The sequence below is a fragment of the Euwallacea similis genome, chromosome 26 (genome assembly GCF_039881205.1).
Source record: "Euwallacea similis isolate ESF13 chromosome 26, ESF131.1, whole genome shotgun sequence".
Classification (NCBI taxonomy): domain Eukaryota; kingdom Metazoa; phylum Arthropoda; class Insecta; order Coleoptera; family Curculionidae; genus Euwallacea; species Euwallacea similis.
The window spans coordinates 1,198,771-1,219,164 of record NC_089634.1 but is presented as its reverse complement, the minus strand read 5'-3'; the positions used below and the strand labels follow the sequence as shown (position 1 = coordinate 1,219,164).

At 35.8% G+C, this 20,394-nt stretch overlaps 3 protein-coding genes and 1 non-coding gene across 5 annotated transcripts; 2 read left to right on the top strand and 2 right to left on the bottom strand.

Moving 5' to 3' along the window:
* Window positions 1-4,414: 4,414 nt before the first annotated feature.
* LOC136416984 (uncharacterized) lies at window positions 4,415-7,675 on the top strand. Its single transcript, XM_066402447.1, has 5 exons — window positions 4,415-4,887; window positions 4,944-5,136; window positions 6,463-6,673; window positions 6,727-6,935; window positions 6,985-7,675. The coding sequence occupies exons 1-5, from the start codon at window positions 4,624-4,626 to the stop codon at window positions 7,458-7,460; spliced, it is 1,353 nt and encodes a 450-aa protein (XP_066258544.1). The 5' UTR covers window positions 4,415-4,623; the 3' UTR covers window positions 7,461-7,675.
* A 1,456-nt stretch (window positions 7,676-9,131) lies between these two features.
* On the bottom strand, window positions 9,132-9,202 carry TRNAG-GCC (transfer RNA glycine (anticodon GCC)). The gene has a single exon. It is a non-coding gene; the product is annotated as a tRNA-Gly (tRNA).
* A 4,830-nt stretch (window positions 9,203-14,032) lies between these two features.
* Window positions 14,033-16,019, bottom strand: LOC136416989 (uncharacterized). The gene is made up of 3 exons (XM_066402453.1): window positions 15,828-16,019; window positions 14,538-15,774; window positions 14,033-14,488 (listed from the first exon to the last, which is right to left on the bottom strand). The coding sequence occupies exons 2-3, from the start codon at window positions 14,916-14,918 to the stop codon at window positions 14,231-14,233; spliced, it is 639 nt and encodes a 212-aa protein (XP_066258550.1). The 5' UTR covers window positions 14,919-15,774; window positions 15,828-16,019; the 3' UTR covers window positions 14,033-14,230.
* A 1,322-nt stretch (window positions 16,020-17,341) lies between these two features.
* On the top strand, window positions 17,342-19,416 carry Arl5 (ADP-ribosylation factor-like 5). 2 transcript variants are annotated; one of them, XM_066402529.1, is made up of 5 exons: window positions 17,342-17,495; window positions 17,588-18,037; window positions 18,109-18,317; window positions 18,368-18,603; window positions 18,664-19,416. In XM_066402529.1, the coding sequence occupies exons 2-5, from the start codon at window positions 17,992-17,994 to the stop codon at window positions 18,710-18,712; spliced, it is 540 nt and encodes a 179-aa protein (XP_066258626.1). In that variant the 5' UTR covers window positions 17,342-17,495; window positions 17,588-17,991; the 3' UTR covers window positions 18,713-19,416. The 2 variants fall into 2 exon arrangements, with proteins under 2 accessions (XP_066258626.1, XP_066258627.1); XM_066402530.1 differs by having other exon boundaries at window positions 17,352-17,495; window positions 17,804-18,037.
* Window positions 19,417-20,394: the final 978 nt, after the last annotated feature.

Genomic DNA, 20,394 nt, shown 5'->3' with positions numbered 1-20,394 from the left:
TTTCGATACTTTTTTTCTATAATAAAAAGTTTTTGAATAAACTGCTTTTTACCTTGAAATGAACTTTTTCAAATGTAATTCTGTTTTCTCATACTTACTGAATGATTCCACACAAGTTTGGTTGTGTGTATTACAATAGAAATGAACAAACTTCATTTGGGCTTTTCTTCGTTTGGTCTTCATGACACATAAAAAATACGGCATTATTTGTTTTTACATTAAGCACACCAAACCCGCTAACAATTAGTTGAGATAAATGAAATAGGTCTTGAGCAGGACATCGAGGAAACTGCAAGTTTTGCATGCAGTCAAACGAAATAGCAAACAAATTTTCTTGTGTACGACGAAGCTCTTTGGAAACTTTTAAAGCATCATAGAATTTCTTCGACCGTGTTTTGTGATCTAGAAGTTCTGCTGCAGCAACCCTTTTTGCTGTGTCGTTGAAAGATTTATTTTTAATTTTAAGTGAAAGAGTTTCGCATTCATTACACACATCCACCTGTGGTCTTTCGAATCTGAGGTAGAAATTTTCTCTGAAGATTTTCTTGCAATACTCGTACTTTACTTTTGAAGTAAGGTGTATTTGCAGAAATACGTAGAGAATGCATTATTTTAATACTCAACTCAACATTCAGATAGTTTTGTTCGCGAGTACCATAATGAGTCTGTATACTCGTAGTTGAAAATGAGGAAATACAGGGTGTTAATTAAGTGCATGTATTTATTTCAAAGGATGAATCTTTAACTGATTTTATGACAAAAAGTTTCTATGAATGTAGGTCTGCAACGTATTCGTTTAAGAACTAGAGAGTATTAAAATTTCATTTTTAATTTGTTTTTTTTTAAATATTTTTGGACAAAGATGTAATAATCGGACAAAATTTGGTACACGGGGGTTTTTTATGACGCAAAATCCATATATGGTCTTAGCTTTTTGATTACTAATAGAGGACATCACATACAGAGTTCCATCACATTTCAATTGGCCCTAACTTTTTTGCGCTACACTGTATGCTACTTTTATATTAATAGGCTTATTGTATATTTACTTCCATTGAAAAAAGACTTGGAAAATGTCTGTAGAAGTTACCGTTTTTGAGGTAAACGGGTTTGCAATTAACATGACTTTGATAAAATTGACTTAATAACAATTATTGAAATTACCAAAATTAATTTAATATTATAATAATTGTTGAAAATGTTCATATACATGTATAGAAGTCGGAATCCAAGAGTACCTTTTTTTAAACGGAAGTACATGTACGATAAGCCTATTAATACAAAAGCGGCATACAGTGCAGGGCAAAAAGTTAGGGCCAATTAAAATATGATGGAACCCTGTATATGGTGTCCTCTATCAGCAATCAAAAAATTAAGACAACATGTGGATTTTGCGTCATAAAAACCCCTGGATAACAAATTTCGCCCGATTACTACATCTCTCCGAAAATTTAAAAAAATTTAAAAAGAAATTTCAACACCCTCTAGTTCTTGAACGGAGACGTTGCAAACCAATATTCATAGAAACTTTTTAAAATCAGTTAAAGATTCATCCCTTGAAATAAATACATGTACGTAATTAACACCCTGTATATTGAACAACCGCACCCACTTCTAAAGGATTTAAGGCGTTACCACTTCTTTGATTTCCTGTCTTGTCTTCCGGAATGCGTCCTTGTAACAAACGTCGGATTCGTTTAACACGTTCATACGAAATACCATGCAGACCAACGAAAGTATCCCTGCAAAAATTTCTCCTGAGATTGCCACCTAGAACTCTATACGAAAACGAATTGATTGAGTCTGTTCTGCGGTTCTTCTTTACGTGGTCGCCGTTGCTTAATTTGTTGGCATTCTATTAAACCTTGTAGGACCCCATCCTGTTCATTTTTGACCGGAAATTCATACAACTATTTGAAGTTACTTTCTCTTTCGACAGCATGCAGTTTTTTTGTGAATTTTTTGCGACTTTGGCGGATTTTTTGTTCTATTACAGAAGCTGCCACATTTTGGTGGTTTGTGTAGGTTTCACCCTTTAAACGAGCCTTTTTGATTTTATTTCTCTGATATTAGTTATCATCCCTCATTCGTCTCATAGAGGCAGCTCTTTTAAGGTCAGTCATTACTCTAAAAAGTTACATTGCGTTAAAACACGAAATGTGTTTTAAACATAAATTTAACTTGTTACTCATATAAATAGGTAAACCAAAGGCTACCTACGCCTAATTTATATCAACAAAACACCTCCACAGTATCAGTATCATCATCACTTCAAATTTCAGACAATAGAGAAAAATCGTGTTGCTAAGTTCTTAAGTTAAATATAATGCAATTCCCCCGACTCAATCTGACTTCTGTGATTCCCCCAGCATGTGGACTCTGTTTAGTGGGACCAACCTGAATCTTGGACTAAGGGTGTCTCCCCACCCAGTCTACAATATCAAACCAACTAAAATACTTTAAAAATGTTAGACTATGGTTAATTCTACCCTCAATCGATAGATCTATACCGCCTAAGCGTCATTCCGTGTCTAAATTAAATATGTCAAAAAACGGACTTCGGGGGTTTTGGATTTTCAGTGATTAAACTGTTCGGTCAAAATGGGATGTACCAGGATAGTCACAGAAGTACCTGATCTGAAATATAGATGGCGATTATTTTGTTAAAAATTTGCCGATAGTACAAAGACCTAACCTTAAAAAGCTTATGTTTTAAGTTTGAGGGTGCTATGTTGATTTGGAGCTGTTTTTAGTGAACATTTTTAGAGATTTTGTGAACATGGAAAGGATTGGTCATCGACACGTGATTCAATACGTGAATTCATCCAAAAGGTGTTAGCCCATCCAACATCAAAGTGGAGGTAGATTCTATTTTGGGGGAACCTGGTCCTGTGTTAACAACTGTAAAATATTGGGTGGCAGTATTTAAACGCAGTGATCGACTCAATGAGGTGACCACTCCAGAAATTGTGGTAAAAATCCACAAAACTGTAATGGAAGACCTTCGGCTAAAGTTGTGTGAGTTAGCAGACATGATAGACATTTCAAAAAGTACCGTACATCGCATTTTGACCGAACAATTCAATATGTGAAAGCTGTATGCAAAATGGGTACCGGAATTACTCACAATTGAACAAAAACAGAATTTTTGGCAAAATTTCGCAACGATAAAGTCGAATGTTTGCGTCGATTCGTAACCATGGATGAACCATGGGTCTATCATTTCACACCTGAGACGAAAGAGCAGTCAAAACGAAGGACTTAAAAGGGAGAATCGACTCCAAAAAAGGCGAAAACCGTTCCATCTGCAGGTGGGATAATTTTTATTGATTATCTCCCAAAAGGAAAAACAATAAATGGGGAATATTATACAAATTTATTGAAGCATGTGAGCAAAGAAATTAGGAAAAAACGACCGCATTGGGCGAAAAAGAAAGTCTTGATTCATCAAGACAATGCACCAGTCCACCCACGCTTCCGTCATCACAATAGCCAAAATCGAGCAATTTGGTTTCGAACCTTTTCCTTGCCCACCTTATTCGCCAGATTTAGCCTCTTCAGATTATTTTCTGGTTCCAAACTTGAAAAAAGTGGCTCGGAGGAAAGAGATTTGCTAAGTAAAGTCCGAGGACGATGCCTATTTTGAAACATTCGAAGCTTCCAAGTGCAAACACGGCATAGGAGCCGTAGAACATCGCTGAGAAAAGTGTATCAATCTCTAAGGAGACTATATTGAGAAATATTGTAATATTTTCCATTTTTTTTTCTTTAAGTGTTAGGTCAGGACTTCTGGAACTATCTTCGTTCAGTATTTTTTAAAATACTTATCATGTCTGCTAACTCACGCAATTTTAGCCGACGGTCTTTCAGCATAGTTTTGTGGATTGTTACCACAATTTCTGGAGAGGCCACCTCATTGAATCGACCACTGCGGAGTTCGTCTTGATAGCATTTAAACACTCCCATCCAATATTTTACAGTTGTTAACGAAGGACCAGATTCCCCTAAAGTAGAATCTACCTTCGCTTTGATGTTGGATGGACTAAGATCTTTTAGGTGAAAGTTTTCAATCACGTATCGATGACCAATCTTTTCCATATTCACAAAATCTCAAAAAGCGTTCACTAAAACCGACCCCAAATCAGCGTAGCACCCTCAAACTTTAAACATAAGCCTTTTGAGGTTAGGTCTTTGTACTATCGGCAAATTTTTAACGAAAAAGGCGCCACCTATATGACAGGTCGGGTACTTCTGGGGCTATCCTCGTATTTCCGCACACACAACAATTCCGAAATTGACAAAAAAACAGTGGTGACGTTCGATTGACTGCTCTTTGACTGTTCTGATAAATGCCATTACACCTACGTGCACGTGAAAGGAGCAAAACGATATTGGTCGATTCCCGAGAGATTTCGCCATTGCGGCATCCCTAGACAAGACATATTAAGCACCTTTATAGGCCGTAAATAAGTTTTTCCGCCAGGTTAAGCCCCGCTGTGTCACGTGCGCTTTTGGCCATAAATAACTCGTGCCCCCGGTTTACAACCCTCGGACATGGTCCCAAGTAAAAATAATGCAACAGCCGTATCAGGATCTTATTAGATTAGAGACGTTGTCGTCCCTATGATTGGCCTAGCTGGTCTTTTATATTTGTTTGTCCACTTGGTGCATGGACAAGACGAGGAAGTGGTCTTCGAGACCAAAGAATGTCGAGAAAGAGAGCGACTAGTCGCTTCTCACAGAGAAGATATGTACTCGTTAGTAGATGCAGTAGAGGGACAAACTTTGATACTCAGATGTCGTTTTTGTAATGAACAGCACTCTAACCAGCCTAAAAACTGGTATAAAGTGGATGAGTTGGGCCTTTCTGAGGCACGCGAGGTGCAAGTAAGTTGTGCATATACACACTTCTGAGTCATTTACAGCTAACATACTCTGCTCAGCTGGACTTGACGAGTAACGCTGCTCAGAATAGAATTTCAGTTAACCACAAGCACAGCTTGATTATTAAAAATTTCTCCCACGTTGATGTGGGATTTTATTACTGCGTCAATTTCGTGGGTCAGAGCAACGATGAGAAGTTCAATTTTCTCGTGGATTTGGTAACCCTCGATAGGAACCACAGTGTGGAGAGAGGTAACGTACCATTCAATGTTTCGGACCTAAATTGAAAGAGCAACTGCATTTGCGATAATCATTCAAGGCGCCAATTGAGATATCTGAGGGGTCAACACTAGACCTTTGTTAGTCGCATTGACCACAACTCTACAGGGTGTTTCGTTTAAAGTGACACAAGCGATTATCTCCGAAACCAAATTTAAAATAGAAAAAGATTCAAATAAACACTGCTCGTTATGGACGGGGGCGATCAATGCGCGTAAGAAAATTTTGACCTAAGGTCATTTAAAGGATATTTCAAGGGCAATTTTGTTTTTTTTAACGGAACACCCATTTTTTTTGGTAAATTTGCAGAGCTTCAAAATGAAGTATTTTTTGCTGGAAAAGTTTTGTTCTAAAACTTCGCGTTTTCCAGATATCAACAAAAATTGAGAGGGCACATTTAAAATAATACATGACTTTAATACGAAAAAAACTTTATTAATGGAAATTAAAAATTCGCAGATTCTAAAAATGATCTCAAAATCATGGAAAAAAAATATTTTCATATATCTATCAATCGAACAAAAGTCACGTTTTCACTACAATGTACCGTTTTTTTAATCGAGGAGGGATTGATTTCTAGATACGGAAGGTCAACATTTTGAGCATTTCTTCAACTGATAAATGTTTGAAAATCACTTTTACTATGATTTTGAGTTAATTTTTAGAATCTGCGAATTTAATTTTTGTTGATATTTGTAAACGAGAAATTTAAGAAACACATTTTTTCAGCAAAAAATACTTAATTTTTTAAGTAATTTGCAAACTTACCAAAAAAAATGAGTGTTCCATTAAAAAAAAAAACAAAGTTGGCTGTCTTTTAAATGACCCTGAGGCAAAAGTTGCTTATGTGCGACAGACGTCCCTTTTCATAACAAGCAATGTTTGCTTGAAAATTTTTTGATTTTAAATTTGGTTTCCGAGATAATCCCTTTTGTGACTTTAAATAAAACACCCTGTATACCTCAAAATAATCCTTAAAAATGTCCGGACAGTAAGGAGTTACGTATTTTTACATTTTTTCATCGTATTACATTCATTACGCTACATTTGTCGTATTTTTAAACCCGACATTACTACGCCATTGTATTTCGTCAAGTGAAGCTAAAAATGTTTCCGTTTATTTTCAATTGTTGAAGAATTTTTCAGGCAAAAGTTCGCTGGTGTGGAACGCTAATTTAAGTAGATGCAATTCTTCTAAATTTTCTTTTCTTCTAAGATCTGCATATCGCTTTACCATGTGGTCAAACCAGATCTCGCCACGTCGCTTTCCTTAATTAAATAACAATGTCGTGAAAACAGGACTCATGACGGACTGGTCCATCTACCATGATAACTTTTTCGGCCCAGTTAACAATTTACTGAAAATCTCAGAAGCTCCGGAGTTTGTATATTTGCGAGAGGAATTAAAAATTCACGCAGAACTCACCACGCAGTGGGGTTCTTGGGGGCCCTGTGAAGCCTGTGGCAGACCCCAAGGTGACGGACGCATGACGAAGACTGGACTATGCAGGTAGACCAAACTCTTAGTTTGCTGCAATAATTCTAATTTGCATTTGAATGAAGAATCAAGTTAACTCCCTATGGAAATTTGTCTATGAACCTCACCTCTGATGAGAGGTACTTGCTCCACGCCCCCGCAATTTCTTGCAGGTCTTTAAGGATTTTCAGAATGTTCCCTCATATCGGCAACTACACCTGCAATATTCCCAATTTCGTTTTGGAGGAGAGATGTGTGGGCAGTTGTAATCCCGATGCTGAGGATGTTAATAAGGGTCAGACTTAAAGCAATTCTGTTCCAAAGAAAGACATTTTTCTGCGTAGGATGGAAGGTGGGCAAAAGCACCAGCTTCAAATACAGGAAACATTCGGTGTTAAAAAATGGTGATCACATAACTTTCATCTGCCCAGAAGCTTCTTTGGACAATAAGGTGGTCTGGAGACGAAACGGAAAGCCGCTAAAAAGAGGAGACAACAGTTTTCCTGATGTGATGGTAGACACCTTTGATACCCTCTACCTAATTAAAGTCACCAGCGATACGGCAGGAAACTATTCGTGCTACGTAGACGACATTAAAATGGAACAAATCATCATCTACGTATACACCAAATCCAAGTTTCTGACCAAAGAGCTGCTCAGATACTTGATATACCTGGGCTTCATTCTCTTTCTGAGCTCCTTCTGCTATTGCGCAGGTTTAGTTATTACATGGCGCAAAAGGCACTTATTCAAAACATACAGCGAACTTAAGGAGGAAGACCCTAAGTCGGATTACGAGGAAATGGAGAGTTTCATTTGATGTTATTGTTTAGCGACAATATAAAGGATGACAAATATTTCTTTACCAAAACATCGACTGCTCGAACTTTAAATAAATTAAGCAGCCAGTTCAAGTTCAAGTTTGTTATGTTTGGAGCACGTTCACGGAACTAACAATATTCATTGACTTGCAAATTTTCGTATATAACGCCAGAATTAGCATGATGAAAGCACATTCTAGGGCTCATCGCAAACATGATTGGGACCACTTTGATTGCCGCCGTACTCCTAGCCTATGTTGCTGTAAGAATGACTCATAAGTCCACACCAATAAAATAACACTGAGCCTTCTTTTAATTTACAGGAAGGAAACTCATGTACAATCGAGACGTCCCCCACATACGGAGCCCCGATTAGCTCCTTCGAAGCCTCAACACAGACCGTCGCAAGCAAACCTGGCTGCTTTAACCCCCGGCAAGCTCTATACGAGAGGTGGCCTCTGCTGTACCAGCTCCACTCCCAAAAATGCCGATTCTTCTGCAACAAACTTAACGGGGTTACCCCATGCCAACAGAACCCCGTAGCGCCGGCTGCGAGTACCCCTCCTGTCAGTGCCCCAGTCCCAGTTAGGGCCCCTGTCCCAATTATGGAAGAATGCCCTGCGTGTGCCGCAAATGCCTGCAATCAAGTACGTCCTGAGGTTTTGAGGTTTTTGTACGGGAGTGCAGTCCCAAGTTGCCCCTGCTGTGCGCGGTAGTAGATGCCATATCTGTAAATATTCACTTACATGACTAATAGGTGTATTTATTAAAGTTTTGTAGATGCTAGATTATAAATTCGTTTTATTCATTACTCTGCAAAAAATTGCGACCCCTTCAAAGGGTTGCTTTCGCATGTAAAAGGGTCGCTAACAAATGATTCATTACGTTCACCGTTATTTCGATGAATCATGGATTTGCAAGTTGCAAACCCCGAATAATTATTTTGTGTCCGAAGTAGATATAAAGCAGTGTCGTAGGTCTATGCGTCGTTTTCAGGCGATTAAATTTACTTATGCGGCAATTCAAATGCACAAACGAGCCACCGTGCTCCACTGGTTCAGTAAAATTTGCCACGTGAAATGCATATTCTCACGTAAGGCCATTGGATAATGATATGTCACAATGCCGAGGGGCTATTTAGGGAGAAAATTAACCTTTGGGAACACGGAAGACTGCTGCTTTAGCCTTTGAGGCAAACACAAACGTAAATTTATTTACTGAGGAATTACATAGATCTTTTCTTTCGCTTTGTATGCCCAAAACAAACAAAAATCACGGGAATAGGTTAAACGTGGATTAATCAAATACATACACAGATCCTTTTTGGCAGCGTACGGGCGCAAATAGAGCGGAAATTCTCATCTGCATAGAGCAGGTCTATCGGTTTGGCTCCAATTTGGGGCCGGCTAGTTTATTACTGTGTCAAATTTCTAATACTCGACTCGTGCAATATCTGGTCCGTAGTTATTTATGCGGATATACAAATTGCGAAATTGCAAATTAAGCTTATTGGGCTATAAAGGAGGATTCTGGTCGGAGTCTGGCCAAATTAAGCATTACAGTTTCGAGTTTAATTGTGGTTTTGGTTTTTGTATTTTAAGTCGAAGGTTTAAGAAATATTTCGCGATAAAAAATAATATAAAGTAGGAGTGATTTGATAAAAAAAAGTCTGCATCGGCCGGGAATCGAACCCGGATCGCCCGCGTGGCAGGCGAGCATTCTACCATTGAACCACCGATGCTTGCTATAAAGACTTGCTAAAGAGCTTATATAATTGGAGTGATAGAATATAAAATTAATACATCTTTATAGTGTGTAGTAAAGTCGTCCGCTAAGTATACAGTGAATTCACTTCTGATGACAGCACACATTATATTGAATAAGTTAATACACAAAATGTGCTCGTACAAAACAGAACGTACAGGGTGGTCTGCGTAAGATGATCTACTACCTTACCTCAAAAACCGTAAAATAAAAAAAAGTTGAATATAAAAATGATTCATTTTTCGTGACTTAAATTTTTTAATATTTTCTATTTTGTACAGGGTGATCTAGAAAACCGTAACGCGACAAAAATACATTTTTTTAAATGGAATGCCCTACATTTTTTAGGGACACTAATTCTATTTATAACTATAAGTATTATTTGTTATTCCAAAATATAAAATTTTTTTGCAGTTTTTGAGTTAATTCAATTGAAGACAAAGATCGAAGGAAAAATAAGTTTTTTAAGATTTTCAATACATTCATATATTATTAATTGAATTGTGTGTTGGAAACTTGTTCAGTTAAAAACAAAAGGTCGTTCTGCTAGAATATACTTTTAACTTTCGGGAAATTTTGTACAGGATATAAAAAAAATATTCAAACCTTTGACATCTTAAATGCCTCAAACTCGATTTTTTTTAATGGGATACCCTGCATTTTTTTAAAATTAATTATTCTTTTAATTTCCCTTCAAATAATATATATATGTTATATATCTAAAGCGAAGAGATCTTACACACTTAGCTGATTAACACCATTCTTTACAATTTTTACTATTTAAATTACTAATTACATATTTATCATTAAATTAATTTACACTTATCAAGTTCCATTCTTTAACTACATACAAGTTACTAGATAAATATGTAATTAGTAATTTAAATAGAAAAAATAGTGATTAATAATATTAGCCAATTAAACATGTAAGATCTCTTCGGTTTAGATATACATATAACATATACGTATATCATTTGAAAGGGGATTAAAAGAACTCATTTTTAAAAAAGCGTACAGGGTGTCCCATTAAAAAAAAAAGTTTGAGGCACTTAAAATGTGAAAAGTTTGGATTTTTTTTACACCTTATATAAAATTTCCCGAGAATTAAAAATTTACTGTAGTATAACCACACTTTGTTTTTAACTGGACAAGTTTCTAAACGATCCAAAAAAAAATTAAAATTGAATTAACCAAAAACTGCTAAATATTTTTCATATTTCGTAACAACAAAAAAAAATACAAGTAGAATTAGTATTCGTAACGAACTATAGAGTATTCCGTTTAAAAAATGTATTTTTGTCGCTACCCGGTTTTCTGGTCCACTCTGTAACTTCGAAAATATTTAAAATAAAAATTCCTGAAAAACTGAATAACTTTTATATTAAACTTTCTTTTCTAAACCTTACGGTTTTTGAATAAGGCAGTGAACCATCTTAGGTGAACTACCCTGTACAAACACGTGCGATAAGGCCTTTATCGCACTATATTGCCAGCCAAACTCCGCTTCGAGTCGTTTATTGAACTGCACTCAGTATGCGGTAAAGTATCACTCTGCACTCGTTAAATAGTAAGTAAAGCAGTAAATAGTTAGTAGTAAGTAAAGTGACTAGCACGTACTTCACATCTGTGAATAGTATCTTTTCCGCTCCCAATTTCGGCAGAAACTTTGGTCGCATCAGACTAATCCGCAGACGAGGTATGGTACATAACATTAACTGGTGCTCTTTAAATTGATTGATTATTCCCCTAGTTCGTTATTGGTACCCTTTAACAGTCATAAGCTACTTTGCTGATGGTAAAAACCGAAACCGAATTCGGATATGAGATATAGAAATAGGTTCGTTCTCGATAGCTACGACACTTCAACCCCAACAAATTGAATAGAGTAATGGGGAATGTAAAAACCCTTGGAATCCTGAATATTTTGGTTATAAAAACTTAATTTTAAAACGATCGGGGAATATGAGCCGAGTTTTCTGGAGGAATACGAAAATCGGTCGAAAGGCCTCGGCACGTCCGTGGAGGATTTACTTTTATAGAACAACTAACAGGCTCGGGTGCGAGTTCGCACCCGAGCCGCATACTGAGCGCTCCGCACTTAATGGAAATATACATGAGGATATAAAAAGCCCCTCGAAGATTGGCTCCCATTTACAAATCACCTTTGACCTAAATTAAACTTTAAGAGTGTTTTATTACTCCGGGGAATTTTAAAACAGGATTACTGTCGTCAATTTGCTACCATTGTCTCACAGTATTTTCAGGTTTCTAACCGTATAGCAGTTTATCAACGAGCCAACATTTGCTTTTGTGATCCTCATATAGAGGTCAAGAGTAGCTATAAACAAACTGTTAAAACAAATTGATAGAATATACCAACATGCATTATTTGTTTGGTGTCCGCTTATTTCAATTATTTACTGCATAAGTGCGGTTTTATAGGGGCATTCTCGAGTTACACGCAATCATGAAAAGGTTATTTTAGCCGTGCAGGAACGTTTAAAATATGCAAGTTTATATGTATTATAGTTACGTGGATGTGACTTTGTTGGAAATTTGCACAGTAGATCTCAATAAATGATTAATAAAGCTGGTTTTATAATTAGTGGGAATTAGAATCACGAGAACTAAAAAACCCTATTTTTAGAGACAGGCATCTTGATACAGTCTTTTCTTGATGCATTGGCGGATGGTAATTTTTCCTTAATGCCACAAAGGCACATTTTGATATGGATAACAGTAATGTTGCACGAAAATTAACTTTTGATTTCACCTTAATAGGTATTTTGAGGAAGTAGTAAAAAAACGCTAAACGCCTCAAAGCTAATAATGTGTAGCACCTTCTTTTGTAAATAGAAAGTAAACCCTCAGAAATTTTTCTTGATACAATGGCGGACTAATTATTTGTTTAGGTGTCAAGAAAACATTCATCTCGCCTGCATTATTACTACATGAAGTTGCATAATACTAAAACGAAATTTCTCAAGAACTAAGCTCTAACTTCATGTTATTAAGTATTTCGGAGCAAAAAAAACTTTAATCGCCCTAAAAAGTTAACATAATATGTGTAGCAGTTTCCTAACTCAATTACTTTTAAATGTAATAATGCAGAAAAGTTTTCCCTAAATAATGAGTGGGCTAGGACGACGCCAGCCGCCGCGGCGCCGTGCCAAGACGTCGTCGCCTTGCGTGCCCTTGTGCCACCCATTCGCTGCCTTTATTACAGGCTCATTTCTACTGCAGGTACGATTTCATTGCGGGCATTATTAAATCTCCTTTAAAGGTCATAGGAGTGAGCAACGAAAATGCGATTAAATTCTCTTTCCCGGGGTAATATAATAGTTATTTTAATAAATGAGGCTGGACCCAGTTAAGAATCTGGCGTACACCTGCAAAGACAAAATGAAGTTCGCTCCCCAGAACATAAATTTTTAATGGAATTCGTGGGGAACAGACGGAGAAGGTGGAACTACACGCCGAGGATACTTTATTGCCGTCCGAAATAAGTAAGAAACGAATAAGGCAAGGAAAACAGGACGACCGAATGGAAACTCGGCGCTCGTAAAGAGGATAATAAGGCATGTTTACGACACCGGGAAAACCGTAAACCTGGACGACCCGGCCAGGTACCGGGCCCCTTTATTGAATTAGGGGTCCCGCTAATTGATAGATGGATCTGTGGGGCCACAAATTGGATCGCAATTTCCCTTATTTGCCGCTTTAAACGTTTCCACTATCAACAGTATTGCATTTCGCAGGAACGACTTGAATAAAAATTTCGGCAGAGGGTGACGTTCTGAGGTAGGAGGCACAGGAGTCCGCAGAACTTTGACACGTGCCGCGGGTGCACAACGAGTCGAGCTGTTATATAAAGCAAATCTCATTTGCGACAATAATTTATATGTAAATATATCCGGGAAGTACGTGTTGCATTTCCAAGCTTCGATATTTGAATTTCAACGAAACTTATCGGGAAGCAGCTTTTTTCGACGCCGAACTTATTGCAGTTTAAATGAATTCGAAGCTTCGAAGGCGATAACGCCAACCAAGACGTAATTTAAAGCAGAAGATTTAGGCTTCCTGCTTTCTAATTTCAAGGCTTCAAGTTCAAAAGAAATCTCATTTCTCTTTTATTTCCCTTCAAGGAAATTTATATTTTTCTTTAAAATAAGAAATTCAACACAATCCCTATCAGAGCCACTCAACAACAACTTTTATTGTGATTTATCTTGAAAAAAAACCGATCATTTATTTTCGATTTGCGCCAAAAACGGTCAAAAATTCTGCCTCATACTTCTTACCCTGTCGCTCCTGAAGAATATTAGTGATAGCCCGTTTCCCAGTACTTAAAACATTTTCTTTCCGGGTTCGAAACTATACCAAATTGTAGGGCAGATTAAGAATTCCAAAACATCCTTCTTCTCCTTTTTATAGAAGAAGAGATAATTGTATAAAAAGCACATAAATATGAAGGAAATAAGTTATAACAACGTGGAGAATAACAAAGTAATAATATTTGAACATTTCGGAAAATAGTCGAGGCTTATATCAGACCGAAACCTCGTCGAGGGATATGGCAAACACATGGAGGGATTTATATATATTTTACATGGGCAGCAAATGGAAGAAAAACAGATAATTCAGCGGTATACCACTTAAAAGCCAAATTACAATGGAATGAAAATACTAATGAGTTAAAACCAAAACAAAGTATCTTTATTCATATTTTAATTTCTTTATCACAGCTAAAATAATTCTTCTGTTCATCAGTTTTTATAATCAATATCATAATAAAAATTATATCAAATTTTACTTCAATGGACATTATACTTATCTTCCCCCATTTTACAGAGTCTACAGTAAAAACTTGTTCATCTGCATTAAGCATGACTTAAATTTGGAATCTTTAGCATATCCTAAATCTAGACACCAAATATCCAAAATTATCACAGCTGGCAAACAAACTCACGATATCTCTATCATGTACTTCCACATTTTTCACAAATCAGTATTTCCCCAATCCTGCATCTCGTTTTGCCTTCAACAGCTGTCCCCATAAACATTTCTCGACCGTTTTCCTCCAATGAACTTGAATGTACTCAGTAGGAGCCTCCAATGCTATAACTATCTCCTTATGAAATCTTTTACTGGCTAAATAATCTTTGAGCTCCAAAAGTTTCACGTTCTTGCTGGGGGGCATCAAGGCTATGTGGTCCATCTTCAAATTTCCCATGTAATAGTACGAATCCTCGTTGTCATTTTTCTAGAAAAAAATTTCAAGCAAAGATAACAACGACCGTACCTAAGGTTACCCTGGTGAAAATTAAAATTGTCTCGTATAAAAACACCATAATTGCCATCTTTTTGGGCGTCTGCACTTTGAACTCGTCCATAAGCAAAAATTTACCATATCCAGTGATATCGAAAGGGCAGCTTTGTATAGGCGCTACAGAAAGGCTTAAATCCTCCTCACTAACACCTACATGGCTACAATTTGTAGGCAAGGAAATGCTGTTCTTCACCAGATCTGTAGTGGTAAAACGTCGCTTATTTCGTGAAAAAGTCTTCCTGAAGGCCGAATTGAAGAAATTGTGGAACTTCGAAGTCGAATGTGGACGAATATGGACATCATCGGCCGTGGTCTTCTTGACGTTACCAGGTCTTAAGTCTATTTCATGGAAATTTTGATCCATATGTCCACTAGAGACGCACTAACTACATTGACACCCATATAAGACTTTTCCAATATTAAAACTGATTATCAGCTTCATTTACATGGTTTATTTGATGCCGTATTAACGATATGGTGGCTTTATCTGGCCAAGGTATTATAAGATAAGAATGACGTTCTCGTTGTTTGCCATGTTAGTCATGAATAAAAGTTAATCAGGGAAATTTAAACAGTTTGGCATTCAACTAAGAGTTGGCAACAAATGTGTGGCATTATCATTTCAAAACTCATTTAGATATAATAGAGCCTTATGTATATTACCTTATTATAGTATGTATTGAGTTTTTTACAACTAACGTGATCTAACTAGACAAGTAATAAACATGAAAAAGTCTCAAAAGATGCTTTTGATTCTTAAGAAATAGTCACAAAATACCTATTTGCTGATGCAACAAAACACAAAAGAAAAATATATAAAACCAACAAAAAAGGATGTTTCTACAACTATTTTAAAATCTTTCAACAAGTTCTCTGCTATAAGTTATCCAGTTTCCCTACATGCCTATCTCATAGTAAAATTGTGTCCTCCTTTGGACATTCTGTCTTAAAGTCTTTCAGGGAAGTCAAAAATCATGCCATGTCAGCTTAACTTAGTCCAAAGTTTTCCAGAAGACTTATTCGTTATGTTCATTGGATCTAAGGGCTTTGACAAACAACCAGCAAATACACCAAGCTCTTGGAGAAATATTGAAATGTTAGACCTCAGACACTCTAGACTGAATGTTTTAGTGTCTATGTCATTAATAGAGATTATGTGCTTTATCTCTGGTGGTCTGAAGAGTGCCATTGTGATTGAAAATTGCCAGGTCCAGTGCAGCCTAAGAATATCTCTACTGACAGCTATAATTCACATTAAGTAATAAGAACTCACCTACAATACCAAATTTCTCTTTGCTACTGACGGTGGAAATTAGATCTCTAAGTACTCTGGGTTAATTGGACGCATATCTCATGCTCAGACTTTTAAAAGCAATTTGCCCTTTCGAAGGCCCCTTGCCAGCAAGAGGTGAAGTGGTACTCGACTCAAGAACCGCATGAGACAAGTCTCGCCTTCTAAACCTTTTAAAACATAATAATTGTTAAAATTTAAATTCACTGCAGCACCACAAACGTAACCTAAAAAAGCATTTGTTTATTTTAAAATCATGACAACTGAATAAAGGTGGGCTGGTACAGCGAGCATTTATTTCATTTTGCAACGACCAGAAGCGAGATAGATTGATGCTCGACTATGTCGGACTATCAAACTAAAACCACACAGACGGAAATAGTGTTTTCCAAAATCCTTTGCAATTGGCATGTTGTGATAAATGTAGTCCAACCTGAAGCTCTTGTGATTTTTGTGCAGTGAGGTTTAAAAAAAGTTTTAAATAAAAAAGGGACGCTTTCGACGGGACGAGTCATCACAAAGTCGATCAGCAAAAATATTTTTTGCCGATGCTTCCAGCATACTTTGGCTGCTCAGCTTCATCCAAGGAATACACATCATCCTGCTTCAGAAGCTCTCACAAAATTAATAACAAATCATATTCATCAATCAAACTGATTATCTCACCAATCTATTGTTGGTAAACCTCCTCAACACCTGATTTAAAAAAAGGAAATTTAAACATTATTTATCGAGTGATGAAGGGTGATAATTTTCTAATAGCATTATTATCTTCAAGTTAACGTTGTGCAGATTCAAAACTCGAATATATATCGGCAGACCTCCGGGTTCCATGGAATGTTTGTTGGTATCTTTTTAAACATAAAATTATTTTTAGTAGTGGAGATCAATTAGTGAATAACAGTTAATTTTGCTTATAGACAGCAGAATTTCTTGAGATTTTGGTGACCGAAATTTATACCGCCTTTGTCTTTCTCCTTACGTGTGCTTGTTCCTGCTACATCTTACCTAAATCCCATTCCTAAGTGTAATCATCAACCGCCCATGCATCATGCAAAAAATGGATAGAAAGGAAGATATAATTAAGGAGAATATTGGGGAGTAATATATAAGGACACAAAGCTGTTTTCATGTCCCAAATCTTGCTAAAACCAAAGACGTAAGGTAAAACAAAATATTAATCCCTTAAAAGTTGCTCGTAATTAATCATTTACAATCATGTTTTTAATGTCAGTTTTGTGGGTTGAATTTTATAGCTGATTAATTCCTTAGATAAAATTATTAAATCAAATGTGGATCTTATTTAAAATGAATCAATTCAGAAAATATTTATATTCACCATATAGTTCAGAAATTTATTATCTGCGTCTAGTATGTGCCTTATAGTTTAAAAATATTGAATACATCCCCAAGAGAGTCATGTAATTACTGTCTCGCTTTGTATAATGTTATTGAACATTATAGACAAAAACAGCACGAGAGCCTTAAATTCAGATTGACAGTGACAATGACAGGGGCAATGATTTGTTATTTGTTGTGGCTAGCCAGGTTATACCCATTTAATATTTTTGTTTTCCCTTTCTGAAAAGCCAAGCATTTTAACATATTATTTGAATATAGTGTGTTTACTTAAATGTACGGACACAATTGGTAAGAAAAGAAACATATAAAATACGTTTTATGTCGTTTTAATTCCGGTCTTTGTTTTTATTTCTCGTTTTGACTTGGACACTGACAAACAGTGTCTTTTGTGCGTCATCACGTCGATCTATGGCGACTTCCAAGGACCTACCAATCCCATATGATTTTACATATTTTTTTAACTCCGATAAACAGCTTTCACTAAATATTCACCACGATCGTAACGAAGTCGTCTAATCACCGAACGACCGAAGAATGTTATTATAACACGGAAGAACAATTCGGTTGCATTACAAGCAAACTTTCCTTTGATCTAGATTTCGGTAGTTATTACAGACAGTGTCAGCAATACCCTCATAACACAATCCAAATATTCGTCAAGGATTTCAAAACACAAATGATTCTGGCGTATGAAGCTTCCTTGTATTTTAACAGGTATTTTCCAGATTTTTAAACATAATAGATTCCATATCAGTTCGGTAATCTTGAAAAGTTAATTTTTACCATGGGTCTTTTGTTCGCCAAACTCTGGAGCCTTTTTGGCAATGAAGGTAAGTTAGTCTATATTAGTGCAGTTTTCCTTATTATCAATATTTCATGTTAAAATAATACTTCTTTATAGAACACAAAATAGTGATAGTGGGACTGGATAATGCAGGAAAAACCACAATACTATACCAGTTTTTAATGAATGAAGTAGTACATACAAGTCCCACAATTGGCTCGAATGTTGAAGAAGTCGTTTGGAGAAATATACATTTTATTATGTGGGACTTAGGTGGACAGCAATCTTTACGAGCAGCTTGGAGTACTTATTATACAAATACTGAAGTAGGTTTCAATAGGAATGTCAAACAAAAGAATGATTTTTTCTTCTATAGTTTGTTATAGTAGTTGTGGACTCAACAGACAGAGAGAGATTAGCAGTGATAAAAGAAGAGCTCTATAAAATGTTGGCCCATGAAGAGCTCTCAAAAGCTGGAGTTTTAGTGTATGCAAACAAGCAGGATGTCAAAGGGTCTATGAGTGCCTCAGAGATTTCGAAAGAACTTAATCTTACTTCAATAAAACAGCAGCAGTGGCACATACAGTCATGCTGTGCCCTTACAGGTGAAGGGTAAGTTTTCTTTGGCGTTTTTTTCTTTATTCCTAACATAACAATGACAAACTTTTTCAGTTTATATCAAGGTCTGGAATGGATAGCAAACCGCTTAAAGAAGAAATGACAGTCTAGCTATTCCATTTGGTAGTCCCTAAGTATCAGTAAATGTAGTTGTAAATGGGTGAGGAATTTCTCCACAGGAGGAGACTTGATTGAAAATCTAAGAGCAAGAAAAAACAGACATTGTGATATACTTACTACAAGATGATTAGTTCCGCCAACGAATAGTTTTTTTTTATGCGCCTACCTGCCAAGGGTTTTCCCCAATCAGTACTACAATATGTACTTATTTTGGAAAATACCTAAACAGTCGCTATATAAATTGGTTAAGATGCCAAAAATGTGTACAGTCTGTAAAATAAAATTGATTATATAAATATGTGATATATTTACATTAATATAATGATAATAGGTTGTGCGAGTCACTTTTTTATCCTTTTTAGCATTATTGTGTTACCAACTACATCTTGTTTTTTATATGTTTTTTTCTTCAGCTCAATACTTTCTTTAATTTGAACATAATTTGTGACCTGAAAAACTCATCTTTCCTTATCAGTTGAAAGTGGTTTATAAAGAATTTTTAACCATGGAATCCCCTTTATTTCTCTGCAAATTTGTACACTGTACCAGTTATTGCCAGAAACTGAGACATAATTCCAGGGTTAAAAAGTAATAAATATCCACCATGTAATATAAGTAGCTATATAAGTTTATTATCCTCAAAATTGTTTCATGATGATAAGGAATATACTATTAAATAATGTTTTATCAGAAGTTTTTTTAATGAAAATTATTCCAGTCTTTTTATTGAGCGATACATATACAAATTCCAAATTAAACTTCAATACGAAAAGTTTCACTGATAGATGAAGGATCGTAGATATTGAGCTGTTTTAACGTTAATTTCTCTATATTGCAATTCTCACCGGTTTGTATGTAACTTCTATTCGGAATATAGCAGTTTTAAAACGTGTTTTACTTAAAGGCTAAAGCGTGTAACGCCATAGAGATATGAATGGTAAGTATCTTTTAAAATTGAAAATTTTGCTAAAATATAAAGAAATGTTTCAAGTGGGGTGGCTTGAGGTACCTAAAAAATTAAAAAAATAAATCAAATTTCAGCTCAGCGGTAAAAGGACTCAGATTCATGGGTCAAAAGTTGATACTGCGGCTTAAGACTCACGAGGTCACGCCAGTATAATAAAGATGGATCAGATTTGTTCACTGATTTCAAAAATTAAAACCATCCAATTTACCAGGCTTGATGGTATTTCCCGATACAGATGTTCATAACTACTGATGTACAAAAATCCCAAATTCCAGAAATTCAAGTTGTTTTCCTATAAAAAAAAATGGTACACTTCCTGTGGAATTATAAAATTGCATCCATTAGAATTTTAGTTTATCAATGTTTTAATGATAAAAAAATTATAATTGAGTTTTAATTTAGTTTATTATATTTTGTTTATCTGTGTTGATTTGTAGAAAGCTTTGTGTATTTGTATTTTTTTAGTAAATAAATCGTTATTTTTGAGATTTTTTTTGAACCTGAGAAATATGTCAGGCCATACAAACGGTGCAACGGTTGGATTTATGCCTTAATGCAAAATATACGTTTTGTCTCAAACATGAGGAGAAAACAGAACCAATTTTTGGGTAACTACATCGCCAAATTGTTGGTATTAGACAATAGAAAGAACGAGAGCTCTCATAGGCATAATGTGATGATAATCTGTAATTTATTGT